Source organism: Lissotriton helveticus, chromosome 10 (genome assembly GCF_964261635.1).
Source record: "Lissotriton helveticus chromosome 10, aLisHel1.1, whole genome shotgun sequence".
NCBI classification, from domain to species: Eukaryota; Metazoa; Chordata; class Amphibia; order Caudata; family Salamandridae; genus Lissotriton; species Lissotriton helveticus.
In genome coordinates, this window is record NC_136071.1 from 38,850,434 (window position 1) to 38,869,504 (window position 19,071).

A 19,071-nucleotide genomic window follows, 5' to 3' on the forward strand; every position below is an offset into this window, starting at 1 on the left:
CTGCAACTTACATCAAAAATCTCAAACCCTGCAATATCCAAGACACCGATGTAGTATTGCCTGGCTTGCTTGGTGTCCAGCTGTTGGTTGATGCGGATAACCATCCATAAGAAGAGCTTTTCATAAATAGACTTGGAGAGCGCACCAATGGAATTATAGACCTTTTGGGGAAAAGATTACATTGGTTAGCGTCAAGCAGTGTAGATAGCCGTACATTGTTTATTTTCTGCATGTTTAAAAGATCCAAATATTTTTGCTAGTCATATACAAAGAAGGTAAAGTTAAGGAGATTGCTTGCGGAGAAGCTGTGGTGTGAGCTCCTAAAGCTATACCGCTGTTTTCTTGAGAAAGTCCTCCACACCTATTGCTAGAAAATACCAAGTGCAGAATGAGATAAGTAGTTTCATTTTTAGGTTTTTGTTTTATTATATGGCACTTTGTAAGATAATACCTGTCAGGTTTATACATAAATATGACTCCTTTTCTCTCTGGGAGTTTAGCTGCAATCTGTGCAAGAAGATCTGCATGTAGGGGGTGGTTTTAGGAATGAATGCTTTTCTTCTTCATTCTCAGGCTGGAGCATTTAAACATCATGAATTTTATGTTCCTAATTCCAGTTCCAAAATCAGTAAGGCAAGAAAAAAGACAGAGTGTCTTCCAAAACAAAGTCACTATACACCTTCCCAAGACAATAGCTTTACAACAAGTACTCTTAATGTGAAGTAAATAGGTGAAATATCCTATCTATTCAGGTAATTTGTATTGGACTTTATTCCTGTCTCCAGTATGTACATTAGAAAATGCATAGAAGTGGTGGCTTGATAATCAAAATGGCCAATGCAGCTATTCTCACCAGCTCTACTGCCCGTTTAGTAATCCCACTATAATCCTGTGATCTTCATACTGTCCAAATTCAGAAAACATGTTCAGATTGCCAAGGTCCACAACAGAGCAGGCTGAAAAAAAAGCCCATTATGGAACCGGTGACGCACCAAACTAGAGGCCTGATAGGCACCCTCAGCATGGTGGCGAGGATGGAGAGCTGCGAGATCGGGACACCAGACAATGATTCTCGCTGTGAGCGAATCCAGAGAATCTCCTTTCCCGCAATAGAATAAGGTGCAGATGGCCCGCATCCCTCTCCCCACCACAACGTGAGGCGCTGAGCACTGGACCCTGAGCAGAGTCCATGGCGGGCGGGCGGGCGGGGGGGGGGGCAGGCTGAGCCCTCCAACGGAGTGAGCCTAACTGGTGTGCGCACATTGGAGTGGAAGAGACGAAAAACACTCTGAAGTTACGACTCCCCCCGGGGCATAGATGTGGACGGGGCCGGTGAGGACAGATGTGGCACTGGGGCCATGCGAGGACGTGGACGGGAGGGGTCGCGTGAGGTTGTGCTTGGCCTGTGGACACCAGTAGAGTCTGCGAGGACCTTTAAGAAAGTGCACTGTTGGACATTGAGGCTGGAGGGGATGACATTGCGCTAATGCTTGATGCCCTGCGGCTCGTGGATGGGAAAAGGCACAGAAGGAGAGAATTACCATACTAGAACAGTGCGGATACAGGCGATGGAAAAAGTTGCTGAGTGGCCTGCGAGGCAGAAGAAGCAGTGTGGAGGCCTGTCACGAAGGTGTAGGTGAGGAAAACGCCCTCTCTGCGAACACTGAAGCATCGGGAGGGCAGACTGGGAGGAGAAGGTGTATGGCTGTTGGCCCCACTACGCTGATATTCGGTGGTCCTGGTCCCTCCATGAGTGAGGAGAGATGACAGGGCGGAGACCGCTCAGCTCGGGCCACTAAAGAGATTTTGCCTTGTGGAAGCTCCTGGTGAACAAATTGCGGTTACATTGTGTTAGACCTGGCACCTTGGCGTGGGTCTCCCTTCCATTTTTTGCTGTTGCCTCATGTGTTTTAGCTAGATATAGATGCTTTGGGCACTGTGTCTCTGCTGTCCAGTGCCACAGTGCAAGTGCCTCCTATATTAAATTGATGTATGGATTAGTGACTCCATGATTGGCTGATTTGGTTCACTTGTCAGACCCTAGTAAAGTGCACTGAGTGTGCTCAGGGCTTGTAAATCCAAATGCTGCTGGTGGGCTTGCAGCACTGGTTGTGCTACCCACATAAGCAGCCTTGTAAAGTGTGTCTCAGGTCTTCCATCGCAGAGCCTGTGTGCAGTCTGGTACTGCCATGTTGACTGGGCAAGTGCACTCACTTGCCAGTCCCTAAGCCTTCCCTTTTTCGCATATTGGTCACCCCTATGGTCGGCCCAACGGCAGGGTGCATTGTAGGTAAAATGTAGGACAAGCCCTGATGTGTGTGGCATGTCCTAACAGTGAATTACACCCATTTTCTTTTTTCACTATTATAAGGCTACCTGTTCCCTATAGGCCAGAATGGGCAGTTTGGTTATAACATCTTATAATCCTAACATACTCAGGGAACTAGGTAGAAATTCGAGTTCAGTATGCCTGAACTCAGAATGATAAAATACATCTTTTAGTGAAGTTGGTTTTAACATTCTGTGTTTGAAAATACCACTTTTAGAAAGTAGGTATTTTCTTGCCTAACTATCCAAGCCTGCCTCTGCTAAGTTGTGTACTCCTTGTCTGGAGTTTGAGTGACAGGGGCTGGGGGATTCCAGGAAACAGGGTGAGTCAGCACAGGGCTGAATAGAGAGATCTACATGCAGATGTGTGGGAGGGGTTGCACCTGAGACCTGAATACGGCTGTGCCTTCCCTCCACAATGCTGGCTCCACCTCCTGTGGTGTGTCTGATGTCCCTGCCCTGCACTGTGAAAGGAAAGAAGGAGACAATAAACAGAGTGCTCCAGGATTGACCAGAACTGGTTTGGACTAGGCAAAGACCTCTCTGCCTCCAGAGAACAAAGAAAAACTGTGTTTAAAAAGGGGGACCCAGGCCCCAGAGAATTAGATCACTTTTGGGAAACAAGAAGAAACCTTTGCTGAGGAGAGGAACCAGAGAGACTATCCCTAAGCGTGAGGGATTGGACTGCAGTGGTTGCCTGACTGCCATCAGTAGGGATCCGACGCATCACCGTTCTTGCGTGTAAGATACCGACGCATCACCTTCCGTGCAACACTTTCGTTGTATAGCGTTACGCATTCTAAGGTACATTGAACTCAAAGTGTCACATTTTACATCTTATGAGAACTGAGCTAATTCTACCATTTTTGAAGTACAGCAATGTGGATTTTTGTCGTTACTCTTCCCACCTAGATCTTAGTAATGTCTCTGAAATAGTAACCCAGGCAGAATATTAGAAGTAGAAGACGTGACACATACCCCCGGAAATGAAGTCACAGACGTTCAAACTACCCTGAAAGATTTCGCCCAGAGGGTCGACTATGCTGAAAATTATGCACAGAAAAACAACCTGCATTTCATTGGTTTACCGGAGGGTTTGAAGGCTCCAACAAGGGGACATTCCTTAAAAATTGTTTGAGAGACTCTCTTCCCACAGGACAGTTCTCCTCATGCTTTGTAATAGAGCAGGCCACAGGGCTCTGACTGCCAATCCACCGGTGGGAGCATCCCCAAGCACAGTCAGTGCCCGTTTCCTTAATTACCAAGATCGGGACCTGATACTACGAGAGGTGAGGCACATGAGAAAGATCAGGCATGCACAATTTAAAATCATGGTGTTTTCCTACTACTCCAAAGAAATACTAATACATTGGTGGACCTTTGATTCACTCAAAGTGAAACTGCGGGCAATGAATGTGCAATGCACATTGCTGTTCCCAGCAACGCTTAAAGTCATAATTGGGGGTAAGGCCATCTTTTTCCAAGTGCCAGAGAAGGCTTGGACCTGGATAGAGGAACGGCTACACCTGAGATGGGTGTTCTGGCTTTGTGGCCTAATGTATCCACTGTAGGGGGCCTGTGTTCAGCCTCATAGTCACAAGAATAGGACACGTTACAACGCACGTGTTTTCAACGTGTGCCATTACAACGCATTTTTTACAACACAAATTCAATTACAGTACAAATTACTATTTTAACTCCGCCGGGGCGTTACTTTGGGGAATGTGTTGTAATGGCATGGGTTGTAATGACATGCGTTGTAATGGATATTTGCGTTGTAAAAATTGAGTTGTAATGGCACGCTTTGTAACACTTGCATTATAAACAATGTTTCCCGGTCACAGGTTCAAATCCCTGTGGGTCCACTCAGCCTTTCATCCTTCTGTGATTGATAAAATGAGTACCATTCAGTTGGGTAACAATAAACAATTATTCAGCTCCATGATAACCTTTTGGGTGAATGTGCGCTTTACACATACAAATGTTAGGTTATGAGACTGGACAGAGCAAAACAGGAACGGCAGCATAGAGTCACTTGGGAGGGACCAGACCCAAAAGTCAGAGAACAAGCAGGGGACATCGTAGTGGCATTGCGAGGAAACTATGGGTCGGGAGCCCCACCCCCTAAGACGATAGATCCCGGGGTCTGGTCCCTTATCAGACACAGAAGGAGGGTAGACCTGGCGGGTGAAAAAGAAAACAAAAAAACAAGCAGTGCAGGGAACCACAACTCCACAGACTCTGAAAATAACAAGAGCCAATCTGGAAGCGGAATTGTTGACCCAAATCTCTCCACCCTGTCATGGACACAACATGAGATGAGAGATATGACTAAACAAGTGAAGAAGCCAGACGGAGCCGAGGAGGATGAAGGGTCAGCAAAATACGAAGAGCCTTTGGCTGCACTCTAGCTAACTCTTCAACCCAACTCTTTTTTTGGTACCCTACAATTTTAAAACTGACTAGTCTGTAATTAAATTGCAGAGTTTCTAGGGTTACAGAGTGGGAATTTGAACCTTGGAATGAGGGGGTGACAAGCCTCTCTGACCTAGCGGCGACACAGTTGTCAGGTTGACAGAAGGGGTAGGTGCGCTGGGGATACTTGGGAGGGATGATAGGAATGGTTGGGTTAAGCTGTTGGGAGTTCATACATGAGGAGTGGAGTAAGCATACAGTAAGAATGCAAATAGGTGCAGCTGTAGGGGCCACCATGCAGAATGGCGGGACACCATCACACAGCCCAGATTAGCGTGGCTGATACTCAAGATGATGGGAGAAGCTCCATACTGTCGGGGAATGCAAACAGGCTAGGGAATAAGATTAAAAGAGGGCTGGTGGCCGCATACATCAAGAGATTGAAACCTGAAGTGGTCCTGCAACAAGAGACACACTTAAAGGGCTCACAGTGTGGGTTCCAGGGTAGAGGGGCCTACAAGACACTGGCACATGCGGGATTCTCAACAGGCTCCCAAGGGGTTGCCATATTGATCAGGAACCCCCTTTCAGGATGGAAAAAAATGGGTTGACATTAACAGGACATATGTGGCAGTCAAGGGAATGGGGGACAGAGGGACACAACTCTAGTCAGCGTGTATGCCCCTCCACGGTTACAAAGACAGACACTGGACAAAGAAGCGGAGATACTACTGATGGCGGGCTCCCTCAGGAAAATAATTGGGTGCGACTTCAATGATGTTAGAAGCCCACACCTAGCCTGTACTAGCTCGACTCCAGGGTCACAGAGGGAGACTGCACTGGCAGGGTTGGCGACAACCCTGGGGCTGTTGGACCTGTGAGGTTGCTGATATCCTGACAACCATACATACTCCTGCTTCTCGTGTACCCACAAGGTATTCTCCAGACTAAACTACATTTTTGCCCCAGCGGAGGATGTAGTGAAGACAGAGAAGGCAGAATGCCTAGCCAGGGGTCTGTCAGACCACTCACCGCTGTGGATTACTATTGTGGCATGATCTCACAGATCTAGAACAGGGTGAAAGCTCCACGCTTGGGAGTTAAGGGACAAGACTGTCACCCAAGAAATTAGTGCAGACACAGAAGTATATTTTAATAAAAACAAAGACACAGTGTCATCGGCCATCACACTTTGGGAGGCCTACAAAACGATACTGAGGGATAGGGCACAAAACATCATAGCATACAAAAATAAAAGAGAGGTACAGGAAACAGAAGTGCTGGAGAAGAAACTGGTGGAGTTAGAGGGACAACCTAGGGCACCAACAGACCCCTCATTGTTGCAGATCATTGTGACAATCCACATGGAATATCATGCGTTAGACCACCAGGAGGCAAAAACATTGATCCAGGCCACAGAGCACCGTCTCTGCGATGCAGGCGACAAAGCAGGGCGACTGCTGGCATGGTTGGGCAAGAGGGAGATAGAGGCGAGATGGGTACATACCATATTGGGAGAGAGTGCCAAATCCTATACCACAGCCAGGGAGATTGCAAAGGAGTTTGACAGATACCATGTTGACTTCTAAAAAGCACGCCCACTGGCTGACGCTCTCCAGATAACGGACTACCTTGAAGGGGTGCAACCTTGACAGCAGAAGACTGCAATCCTAAGAGGTATATGTGGGCCTCTTAGAGGTGCCGGCGACCGTAGGCAATTTAAAAAAAGGGAAAATCCCTAGCTCTAATGGAATACTGGCCAAGCTGTTTAAGAGAAATGCTGGAATAGTGAGCCCATACTTACTTAAACTGTTCACGGAGGAAAAGGGGAGCTGCACTGTCCCCTTGGGCCTTCGGAACACCACAATAGTGGGGATTCATAAGCCCTGGAAGCCCGCGACGGAATGTAGCTCCTATCGCCCGATGCAGAATTCCCAAATGAGAGAGGCACGAGAAGGGGATGCCCTTTGTCCACCCTATTGTTCACCCTTGTGCTGGAGCCATTAGTTTGTATAGTCCGATTACACCCAGGCTTCATAGGGTTTAGAAAGAGCGTGGGGTGGATGGGGGATGTACGGATCTTACTCTCCAGCAACTACATCCTGCTGTATGTCACAAGCCCCAATACTACTGTTCCATTATTGAACAATATGGGGCACATGCGGGTTAAAAAATGAATTGAGACTAATCCTGCTTATATCTGGCAGGACTGCAGTTTGACGCACATGTCTTCCCAAGAAAATTGTGCATAGATATAGAGGGGTTCATATATTAGGGGTCTGAACATGAACGCGAACAAGAAAGATAGCCTAGAATGCAACATTTGGAGAGTACTGATAGACTTCCATGGGGATGGAGAAAGATTGAAAACACAGCCCCTAACATTTTTGGGAACGGCCTCCATGTACCAGATGATAAAACTTTGTCAGGATAGAGGGGGAAGTCTGGACTTTGTTGTGTATTGGGGGCATCCAGGAGTGCCACTGCAAACATTACAGTGTAATCAATGTAATGAGGGCATTGCCCTTCCAGACATAAGTACATGCTATTGGGCGGCTCACTTAATAATACTCAATGACCAGGGACACTCAACTGGGGACCACGTGACCTAAGCACTAGAGAGAACTCAATTTCAAATTCACTACTGTTAGAAACACAGATGACCATAGGAGCCTGTAAGGGAGTGGGTAAAATGGACGCACGACTCACACGAGCGACTCCCCTAAGGGTAATAACACGTCTGAAGGAAACTGGTAAGTTGAAGGGTTTCAGGGCATGGGATACCCTTGTGATTTCCAAACTTGGAGACCCCATAGAAGACGAAACACTGATTCCATTTAGTTCCCTCTGAAGAGACAATCAACACAACACAACATTTCAAATACTTGCAATGCAAACATGCCTGAAAGCTGTGAAAATCAACATAAAGAATATCCCTGAATATGCACCTTTAGAGGGGAGACAGCTCCAGGGAGAGATATCATGGGCCTATAGGACCATTATTAACAAAAAGCCTGACTCGAAACTAAGGACATGATGAGAAATGGAGGTGGGAGACCTGGCCGATACGGACTGGGAGGCAGCTTTGATACTTCTGAAAGAATTTGCAATCAAATCCAGACTCGGACTGATCCAATTTAAAATCCTACACATGGCATATGATGACAGGGCCGGCTTGCATAGATTCGGAACGGGGGACTCCCCCAGTTGTCTGCGTTGTATGGCAGGGAGGGGGTTGTTCATGCACACACTGTGGAAATGTCCTGACATTCACCTGTACTGGACCAGTATAGTGGAGGAACTCAATAGAGTACGGAGAGAAACACTACCAATTAACCCTAAGTATTTCCTATTTGGTATACTCACAGAGGTGGACGTCCCTCGAGTCAAACTCCTATTTAGCAATTTGGGCCTTGTAGCGGCAAAACGGGAAGTGGCTAAACATTGGGGTGCCACAAACATCGAACCCTTCGGAAATGGAGAACAGGGATGGATCCCTACATGGCAGCTGAAAAAGTCACCTACAAGACCGAAGGAAGCCCAAAGAAGTTTTAAAAGGTTTGGTGTCCCTGGATAGAACATTATGGTATAGATTTGGGGGAAAGCTAGGAACCACCCCAAACCACACAGTCTCCGTGATGGGTGAGGAACATTGGGTTTATGTGATACCTGATTACGGAATGATCACTGCGATACCATTGATGCTGTGCTGTTGCAAACCTTGAACGCTGTGCTTTCACACTCATGTACTTATGGTTTTTAGGGCCAGATGTAGGAGCCATTTACCAACCGGTAACAGCCGATTTCGGCCGTTACCGACCGGTAAATGGGTTTTCGGTATGTAGGGGGCTTCATTTACCGATTCGGTAAATTTACTGAATCGGTAAAATACCAAATCGGTATTTTACCGATTCTGAATCTCCCATATGTAGGTGGGACTCTTCAGAGTCCCAAAGCCATTACAGATTCGGTATTTTACCACCCAATCCAATTGGGTGGTAAAATACCGAATCCAGGTGTGCATGCACATGTGTGCATGCACACCTGTGCCTTAGGGCATGTCTGTCTGCCACATGGCACACATGACAGTATTGGGGGTGCTAGAGGGTGTCAAAGTGACACCCCCTGCACCCTTGCAAAAATCGGTATTTACCGATTCGGTAATTACCGAATCGGTATTTCCCATTGATTCCTATGGGCTTCAAAGCTCATAGGAATCAATGGGAAATACCGATTCTGTAATTACAGAATCGGTAAATACCGATTTTTACAGAAACGTTATTTCCAATACCGATTTTACCTACATCTCCCACCTTCTATTTTACCGATTCATAAATACCGAATCGGTAAAATTCTGTATTTATGAGTCGGTAAAATAGAATTACCTACATCTGGCCCCAAGTGTATTGTTCTGCATCATATGTGTTCACTGAAAACACTAATCCAAATATTTTTTGTTTAAAAATGCAGAGAAGCAAGTCTGTAAAGAGGTTGACATATTTCCATCCAAGAAGACTGCCCTCAAAGGCGTTAATTTGCTTCCATCAAGACCATTACCCTCTTGGTGTGTGTGGCATCACGGCTTGTGATTATGTCATGAAGTGCGATTTTTAGTAATACAATACAAGATAAGAAAAGGCCAAGGGTGGGTGAAGCGTCTACCATCTCCAGGAAAACGTAACTATGGGTGATTCTGCATCCCTACAGAGGGGTCGGGAAATTGATGAATCATATTTAGTCTTTCGCAACACCAGTCCACTATGGCCACTCCATGAAGACCCCCTTACAGGTCTGAATTATTTGCATGCATTTTCTTACTGCTCACTGGAGTCAGGACTAATGTAGTTTAAAAGTCAGCGGTTTTAGCTTTTCCAGATTTTCCCCTTTCAAGCTGAGGACATTTCCACCATAAAAACACACACATAGGGACACCAGGAGCATCCCTCTAGCAAAGATTGTAGCCCTCATTGGTACATCACCTTTGGAAGGAGCCCTATGATGAAGTATGCCATCGTTGGTGTGGGTGAGGAATTTTGATCCATAAGTGACACATCCCATCCATATCTGAATAAACAGGATATTTTGTCTTCCAAAAACACCAGCACAAATCTATGGAGCTTCATCTTAGCTACTTCAATACAAGCAAATATAAAGCAACTCTACAAGTCATTATTTCCCAATGCGTCTGTTTTACCAGTAAAGCGCCTTCTAGAAATAGTTATTTTACTGCTGCAGCTTGGATAGCAAAATAATACTATTACTAAACAGTCACAGAATGAGGCAAAAAAGACGCCACTGTGTCCAGAGTGCTGCCTGCTGACATGGAGAAGAAGAAGAATGCTGCTGCTTTGACCTTGACCTTGAAGTCGAAGCACTACTTTATGACTGAAATGTGCAAGCATAATTAAAAGTTGATAAGGGAACATCACAGAGATGCACAAGCAACTCTGCAATCGATCTATCAAAAAAAAGAGTAGACCCGCCTAAAGTGGGCAAATATTTGGCACCGACAGTTCTTGTGCTGTTAGATCTGTATGCCACATTTGAAACGGTATCTCACACTATTCTTTTTGCCGTCTACAGGAGATTAGAATTAGGGGAAGGCGCTCAATTGGTGTATATATTACCTAGAAGTTAGGTCTTAGGCAATCTACCTACCCTATTTGTGTCAGAGTACAAGACACAACACTAAGGCATTCCTTAGGGGTCAGCATTAACCCTAGTGCATTTCAACATCTAAGTGCATCTGTTGGTTAAGTTGGGGAAATATTTTGGCCTTTGCTGCATAAATTATGCAGACAATACCCAACGTATCATTACTATGGAAAGATCGAGCTCTGGCCCTTTTGAGTTCCCCAAACTGTGTAAAGCTGCGGTGTCAGATTCGCTACTATGTAAGATTGTGATGTTCAACTCAGAAAAAAACAGAGGTGCTTTCTTATCCCTTGTCCACTGGACTTCTGGCCTCTGCCCTCCTTCTGTCTTATCCGTCTCTGCCTTAACTGTAAAAAACGTGGGGTATACCTCGAGTTGGAATTCTCGTGAGAAGGGCAGTTCAAACATGTTGCCCCTACTTGCTTCTTCCTTCTGAAGGTCATCATGAAAATATTACCCTTTCTCTCAAAAAACATCAACTGTGTGTTGATCCATCTACCAAACATAGTCATCAGGAAAACGGAAGGGGGTGTACGGAAGTAGTGCCAGTACCGGAAATCAAATGGCAGAATACATTTGGTAGTTAATTTTTTTTCTTTTTTCAATGTTTCCTTAGCAGTTTAGAAATGTTCAGAAAGCTTGTTAATATGATGGTTTTATTTCATTGTACTATCTTAAATACAAGGTCCCCTTTAATTCCATTGCATCAACTAACATATGTTCCCATATTCATAGGAATGACAAGATCCGCTGGAGAACTGTTGATTCACTCGGATATTTTTGCTGTTTAAAGAAACCAAAACACCTGGGTGAAAGTTTAAAAAGAAGTTGAAGAATTACTGGCGCAATAGGTCCCGTAATTACTGATCCCGCTGGTAATTCCTCATGTCTATGGGAACCCTCAAAGTGCCGCTAGCCATTCCCGGTATGTCTTCCTCCCACCAAGAGTTACCAGGACCTCTGGTATTAATACATTCACTGAGGTGAAGTTACCGGGCCTCACAAAGGAGGCCTTGTAGTGAGGGCAACGGAGGAGTCTTGTAGTTTCACAACAGAATGCAGACCAGAATGGTGAGTTGAGGATTTTTGGCTACGTTTGGTTGAGAGCTCCAAGTAGAGATATTAATAGGTACATTGTGTCTATGGATCAACTCAGATTCTCTTGCAAATCACTGAATTGTCCAACATTAGGAAAAGTAGCAGTGGTAAAACATACTATGTAAATTGAATCTTTGAGGTGGACAAGTAACCATTATTTTTAATATGACAGTAGCACATCCTGCTTTTCGTCACATTACATTTTAGTTAAGTAATAAATGAAAGCTTAATTTACACCAGCCGTTAAGCAGCCATATTTTAGAAGTGGGGGAATTTTTTGTAGCGCCAGCGTACACATGGGAAGGTGGGACATTTTGATATTTGCGTAAATACGTTGTGTTTGGTGACTTCACTTGTCACAGAAAGCACAGTGACTAAGTCATTAATTTAAAATATGTATTACACACAGTATAAGATAAATTGCACACAGTCATAAAACGTGCAAAAATATTTCGTTTATATGTTTTAGTGCTTTCAAAAGTTTCATTTTTAGTAATGCGCTGATTGCATCTAGTGCAAAAAAAATTTTAGGGTTTGTTTTAAAGGACACATTCTAGATTTATATTTCTTTCAGATATCAGACACCCTAGAGAGAATGCTTGTTTCTTCAACCACTCTTTTCTCCGACTTCACCCTAAAGGTGTCTCTTCTTCTCCCCTTTCAACCCGAAGCAACTCAGCCGTTCAGGAATACTTGTTTTTTTAAATAAAAAGTATGGGAACTGTTTTGATCAAATTGTTAAATTTTGGGAATATCTTTTTCCCACTCCATGCCGACTTCGACCTCTGGGATGCAGCCTCTGCACTTTCGCCCCAACCTTCCTCTTTGCCCACAATGGGCATCCGTGAATCAGGGGCCTGCAGCTTCTGACACTGTGGTGAGGATCATGCTGGTACTTCCAAATTTGCATCTGCGGTTTCATGAATTTGACCCTAAGTATGACATATCAGCTTCCTGTAGTTGTTTTATTTATTTAATGCTAAATGCATTATGCCCTTAACAAGTAAAATTACAGATTTCCTTGCAACATTTAAGGAACAGGGCAAAACTGGGGTCATAGTCCACTAAGCATTCAGTAAATGAGGGGTTTTGGGGTCGGTGTATTTTCCTCACAGACAAAAGGTTTGATTGAGTTCTTTGGCAGGGTGCTAACTTTGCCCCTGCTTAATGTTCTGGGTTAATGTTGGAATGCTTACTGCTAACTGGAGGTACACAGGTAGCTAAATGGATCTTAGACCTGAGTATAAATAATGACAAGCTAAAGTGGGATTCCATTTACCAAGGAGTACCCAGAGTGTTCATTGCCTCCCAAGTGGATGTACGAGGACAGTGATGATATCCACATTTCTTACAAATAAATCAAGTGTCAGTGTTAGATTCCAGCAGAAAGGAAACATTGCTAATAAGTTACTGGTGCGTCTTTGGTGAATAGATTTTGACTAAAATGTTTCATATACAGTTCAGAAATATTAGAACAATTGCTATTTTGAGAGAAAGTTCCCACATAACCATTTTTAAGGATCACTGAGAGAACTGTTCTGCACATGGGAACTAAAGAGACTATCTGTTGATACTAGTGGTTAAAGATACTTTTTCTACTTCTAGGTTCATTTGTTAACTATCTTATCACACTTCAGTGTAAGAATTGATAATTGATAAAAGTGGAACTGGGTTGCCTTCACTTAAATTTTTTGTAAGTTTGCCACAGTGAAACTGTTGTTCAGAAAGAAGTGTGTTTTATTGATTCCAATATGTCACGGGTATGTTGAAAATGAAAAATAAATGTTGAAAAGGTACCTGATTAACAGTCTGCCCCTTAGTGACATATTCATTGCCAACCTTCACTCTTGGGTAGCACAGTGATTTCAGTAAGTCAGCTGAGTTCAGACCCATCAAATAAGAAATCTTGTCAGCAACTGCAAGTAGAAATGAGAGGCGGCAGTGTGTTACCGTCTTTTGCTTCATCATCTAATTTTACAATTCACGTACCAGTTTTTTGCTTCATCATCTAATTTTACAATTCGCATAAACACTTTACCTTGTAAACATTAGCATGTTGTCCATCACAATGCAACATGTTCTCTATTACAGTGTAATTGAATTTCAGCCACACATTGCCTCCCATTCTAGGGGTCTTACAATCTCATTACTTTCCTATGCCCATTTACAGTTAACAGGTTTTTGTAATATGAATTTGTCAGTAATCATTACCTTGTAAAAGTCAAGTGAGTGACTGATTAGTCTTGTTAGGTGTTCTTCTCTAATGTCTCCACAGACATGAAAGTGTTGTAATTAAGAAGTAGTATAAATACTGAATCATCCTTACACTAAATAGTATACAGTGCTCTGTTAGTTTTAAAGTTAAGGGAATATAATATCCAGCACAAATACAAAGAATCAATCTCTATTTACACACCATTGACAGATATCAGTGCATGGTTAGACTATTCCTATCTGAAACAGAACTGAATGCAGCACTGTGTTGTGTGAAATGTCCCAGTCATCACAGCCATGGCACCATTGAAAATTATCAGAAGACTCCTGCATATGTCCCACAAATGTGTGAGGGCCAGTAAGATGTGGCAATTGTAATTGCTAAACATCAACCCCATATATAACATTTAGCAACATATATTTGTTATGGACCTGCATCAGCAGCTGTGGCTGTTTGTCAGACTCTCCAGTTATGTGCAGAAAGCCTCACACAACACGTCTAGTCTGTTTCCTATCTTCATGCACAGCACAAAACTTCCTCAGGAACAGGACAACCTATAACTAACGTGCTTTCAACCATGTACCTCAAGGCACCTGTGATGCAAAGGAAGAATCTCCTATGTCCTTGTCAGGACTATAAAGCACTATGTAAAGTAGACCTACCAAGGAACTACTTTTGCAATAGTCGAAAACGTGTTTTAGGTAGGGGCTGGTGTAACTCATGTAACCTATGTAGCGTAATCACATGGAATTGTCTAAGAATTATGTAAGATTACATGGAATGGCGTTAATTGCTATTTCTGGGGGGCAAAAATGCAGTGGACACAAGGGGGCATATTTGTGCAAAGAAACAGCACCAAATGCAACAGAACGTGAATCGCGAGCGTGAGGAGCCGCTCGTGCCTGCCAAATGTGCTCATGGGGTAGAATTTTCCCCTAAGTTATTCCCAGTATTTACCTCAATTTTCTTAGCTCAAAATGGACATGACACTGCATCCTGCAGTAATAAATATTGCTTAATGCATGAGAACACCAATAGTGAGTGTAGACAGCCACTCATACTCGCTAAATGTGCTCTTGCAGTTAGGATTTCCCCCCAAAATGATGCAAGCAGGCGTAATTGTGTAATTATCTATAATCTGCTTCAAAGAGTAATGTGGAAATCAGGGCCGGACTGGGAACAAAAATCGTCCCTGGCAAACTGCTCAGCTGGCCCCACCTGGGGTGAGTGGGAGTGCAGCCGAACAGTTTGCGACGGCCAGTTTCGGACGATTTTGTTACAGGGGGCCGATATTGCCGACCTCCGGTAACAAAAACGGCCCCCAGGGGCCCAAAACCGGCCCCCGCCCTAGCGGCCTACTGGGGAAACGCCCGGTGGCCACTATGGCTAGTCCGGCCCAGGTGGCAATACCAAAATTACTCCAGTGTAATTGAAACTTCACCCAGGCCTAGTAAGGAGTATATGATGCCCTAAATAAATACCAATGCAATATACTACAATATGTATTTGTTTAAAACAAGTAGCAAGTGGAAATGTTATAGTTGTAAAATACTCTGCTGTTTTATTGAGTTTTCACATATTATTTTCTTTCTTAGTACATTAAAATGATATCGTGTCTGTTTTGTCCGACTGTCTTTATATCTCTTCTTATAAAACCTTTTTCTCTTTCATCGTAAATCACTCTGCTTTCTGCCTCTCTGTAACGTTCTGTCTTCAAACCCATCTCACCTTGTTTTTTTTCATCTATTCTATAGGCAGGCTCTAGTTTTAATCACTGGACGATAAAGTTGCACTTTAATATCTGATGATTTTCTCTTTGATGCAGTGCACTGCATTCCCTACCATCTGTGCCATCGGGCTCGGCCTGCTCCTCACGCTGCTTCTGCTTGAACTTCATGTTTCCGTGGTGAATGACTGCTCCAGTGAGCTTGTAGATGGCAATCTTCTCATCTTGGTTGAACCCGAGGATATCAATGGCACTCTGTGATGAAACAAGGGGGAGGATGTTATGAATGATACTATTTAGTTAGCGACATAGCGATGTATTGGTTTGTAGTCCTTGTTTATAGTAATTTTAATTAACAACGTAAGGTGAACTGCGGTTATTGTAACTCACATCAGTAGCCAGCAGCTCCTCTTCGTCATCAATGCTCTTCACCGTAATTTCTCCCTGGCTGATGGTTGGGAAGTCATATGGATTAGTGGTAATGAGGAGCATTTCTGTTTAGGAGAAATAATATGAGGAGTCAAATGTTACAGGAGGCCTTTGAACATGACACACCAATGGCTATCTAGATGCAAAGTGCTTGAATTCCCTTCTGACTAAATGTTATGGGTATCTAAAAATCTAACATTTTACAGTTTAATTTATATATATATTAACACCTTTACTTACCCACACCATCAAGTGTTTTCATTTCAAAACAATTTTGATGATGCTATATGTTAAAATAATCTAAATCAGTCATTAAGATTCAAGCATCCTTGCAATTTAAACAGCTTTATGATTTGAATACTAAATATTTGGCTGAGGTATTTCTTCAGGATAATTGATGGCATAACATGGGAGGAAGATTTTCTACTCATGGTGTTAGATGTCTGCAGCCTCTACACATCTTTCCCTCATGATTTAGAGATAGAGGCATGTCATCACTTCCTGCGAGCAAGTTCCCTGTCTCAATTATTCCACACTGAAGTCATCCTGAACATGATCAGGTTCTGTCTTGACAACAATGACTTCATTTTTTACAACAAACACTATTGGCAAACCCTGGGCACTCTGATGGGGAGTTGTTTCGCCCCCAGCTAGGCTTGTCTTCACATGGGCTAGGAGGAGGAGCAAACCATGAGTGACACCCGTCTCTATGATGAACATGTAGAGCTCTGGGTTTGCTACATTGATGAAATTTTTGCCATTTGGAAAGGGTCCAATAAACTTGCTTCACAGTTTGTGGAAGAACTCAATTCCAATAATCTTAACCTGAAATTCACGAGTAACATCAACAAAAACATCCATGAATTTTTAGATTTAAGGCTCACCATAATGGATTCTCAGGTTGACACTGAAAACAGCATTTTACCCGTATCTAGTTGCCATCCTAAGAGTTTAATCAGTAGCATGTTCTATGTTGAGGTAATCCGCGCAAGGTGTAATTGTAGTAATGACGCAATTCTTGTGAGAATTTGAGAAAATAATTATGTTGGGCAGGTTCCGTGCTAGGGGCTATAGCACTGACATAGTGCAGCCACTGATATCAAAGTGAACAAACTCAAGAGGGAAGCTCTCCTTGTCTCAAAGTAAGAAATCATTTACTAAACAAGCCAATGAATTAAGGAGAGTGCCACACAAACATTGACATGTGCTTCACACTAATGACATTATCTCCAAACATGTGACCACTCATCCTCATACGCAAGAAGTAAATCCTGAAAGACATACTCTGCAATAATATGATCACCAAGCAATGTGAAGATAATGTACCAACAGCACTGCAGGATTTGTGATATGCAGGAATTGCACAGCTTGCAAGTCCAGCGCTGATATATGCTCATATATGCTCATTTGTGAAACCTCCTACAAGTTCACGATCTCCCAATGCCTGTCATGTAACTCTGAATTCTGTGTCTATGCCCTAAAATGACTGTGTAATTTTTACTATATTGGGAGCGTGATACATAGTCAGAAAATGCACATTGGAGCACATGAAGGTCATCTTGCACAATGACAAACAATATCCTGTAGCAAGGCAATTTAAGGAATTCCATATGGGCAAGGCAGACTTATTAAATTTTTTGCACTTGACCAAGTCGTGACCCACATCAGAATGGGGGGGGGGGGTCTTGGGCGAATGGTTTCTTGCGCTCAGGAAGCTGGAATCTCGTGACATCATTTGGTTCAACATGCAATATCCACAGGGATTGAATATGGATGAGGAGCTAGCTGTAGATTTTGGATAAAGTTGTTACTATGAGGTTGTGTAGACTGGAGTAACTGTTCATTGTTTCTGCTCATTCATATTTCGCTAAATATCCGTCTTTCTCTGAAAACTTTACACTTCATGTTTCTATCCTCCAATTATAAGGTTTTGACCACTGGTTTTGTCACATTTGTTTATAGGTGCACTGTTTTGGTATGGTAGACCACAAAGTTAAATAGGCATCTGATTAATTATTTTTGTTATTGCTATCTGTTAACATTGGTATATTGATGTGCATGATGATTTAGGGCCCTGTGTGGGAACATTGTGATTGTATCTATTATTTTTCTTATGTTGGCATTTTGGTTATTAATTCTGTGATAAGGTTTTTCGGGCACCAATTTAAGTATATTTATTTAATGCTTTTGTGACTTATTTCCATTTCCATTTTTGAATGCTATTCATATGTGGATTGCCTCATTTAAGATTTATATTACTGCCGTTTGGTTGTTATATTAGTAATCAACTATTGTGCCTGCACGCTTGGACCAAATGTTGAAAATTTTGGAAATGTGTTAATGCAGCACAAACATTTACTTTATGTGTTTCAAACAGTAAGATTATACAGTGCGAGTTGTTTGCATACTATGTTTGCAGGGAAATTATGCGCCTATCCACTTGGGCATGACTGTTAAAGTGTACACCTGGAAAGCCAAAACTCTTTAGTTGTCTGCATCATGTCTGTTTCAGTTTTGGTGAATTCACAACAGGCTTGCTCAATTTTTAATGCATCCTTTTGTGCCACATGTTACAGTATGTATTGGCCCTCTCAATATAAGCTGGTCTAGCTTCTGACTCAATTACTAATGTTTTACACTGTCTCTATGGATGTAATTAGCCATTCTAAGCATATACCTATTTATGTAGATTGGACCTAATGCCTTACCTGTGGGTCTATCCTTGTACCTTGTCACTGGTGATCGAATGCCCACTTCGGCATGATTGCTGACTTATTTATGCATTAGGAACACTAACATGACAATACTTGGCTGCATTGTTTCTTGTATTTTGGTGAATTCATGACATGTTTATTTAATCATGAATGTAATGTTTCGTCAAACATTACGTTCCCCTTTTTTTTTGTTTTTTATTCCTTAGATGAATGAGAATAATTGCAGCAATATTGGGCATTTTCAATTTGAGCTGCATCCGCGTGTAACTTAAATCGTATTCTTTCTACAATACTCTCATGTATGTAAAAATCATTTCTAAGATGGCACCAATTTATTTTCAACCTTTGCAGCACGCGCAGTCCCTCATTTGCTTCTATGGCACTGGTGAAAGTAAATGTATGTAAATTTGACTGATGAATATCACTAGTGATCAAGAGTACTTGGGTTCTCGCAATGCGTGAGCGTGTCACTGCCATTGCAATAGAGACTT

At 42.9% G+C, this 19,071-nt stretch overlaps 1 protein-coding gene and 1 long non-coding RNA gene across 2 annotated transcripts in view; one reads left to right on the forward strand and one right to left on the reverse strand.

Annotated features, from left to right (window-relative positions):
• The window catches only part of LOC144785853 (myosin-4-like), a 50,967-nt gene that overhangs the window by 26,837 nt on the left and 5,059 nt on the right, over window positions 1–19,071 (reverse strand). The window contains exons 9-12 of the mRNA XM_078664697.1: window positions 15,828–15,931; window positions 15,554–15,692; window positions 13,294–13,412; window positions 12–161 (exon numbers count right to left, since the gene is read on the reverse strand). Of these exons, the coding sequence (XP_078520823.1) occupies window positions 12–161; window positions 13,294–13,412; window positions 15,554–15,692; window positions 15,828–15,931 (512 nt within the window). The remainder of the gene's footprint in view (window positions 1–11; window positions 162–13,293; window positions 13,413–15,553; window positions 15,693–15,827; window positions 15,932–19,071) is intronic.
• Window positions 1–19,071, forward strand: part of LOC144785854 (uncharacterized) — a 259,329-nt gene that overhangs the window by 5,944 nt on the left and 234,314 nt on the right. The window lies entirely within an intron of this gene.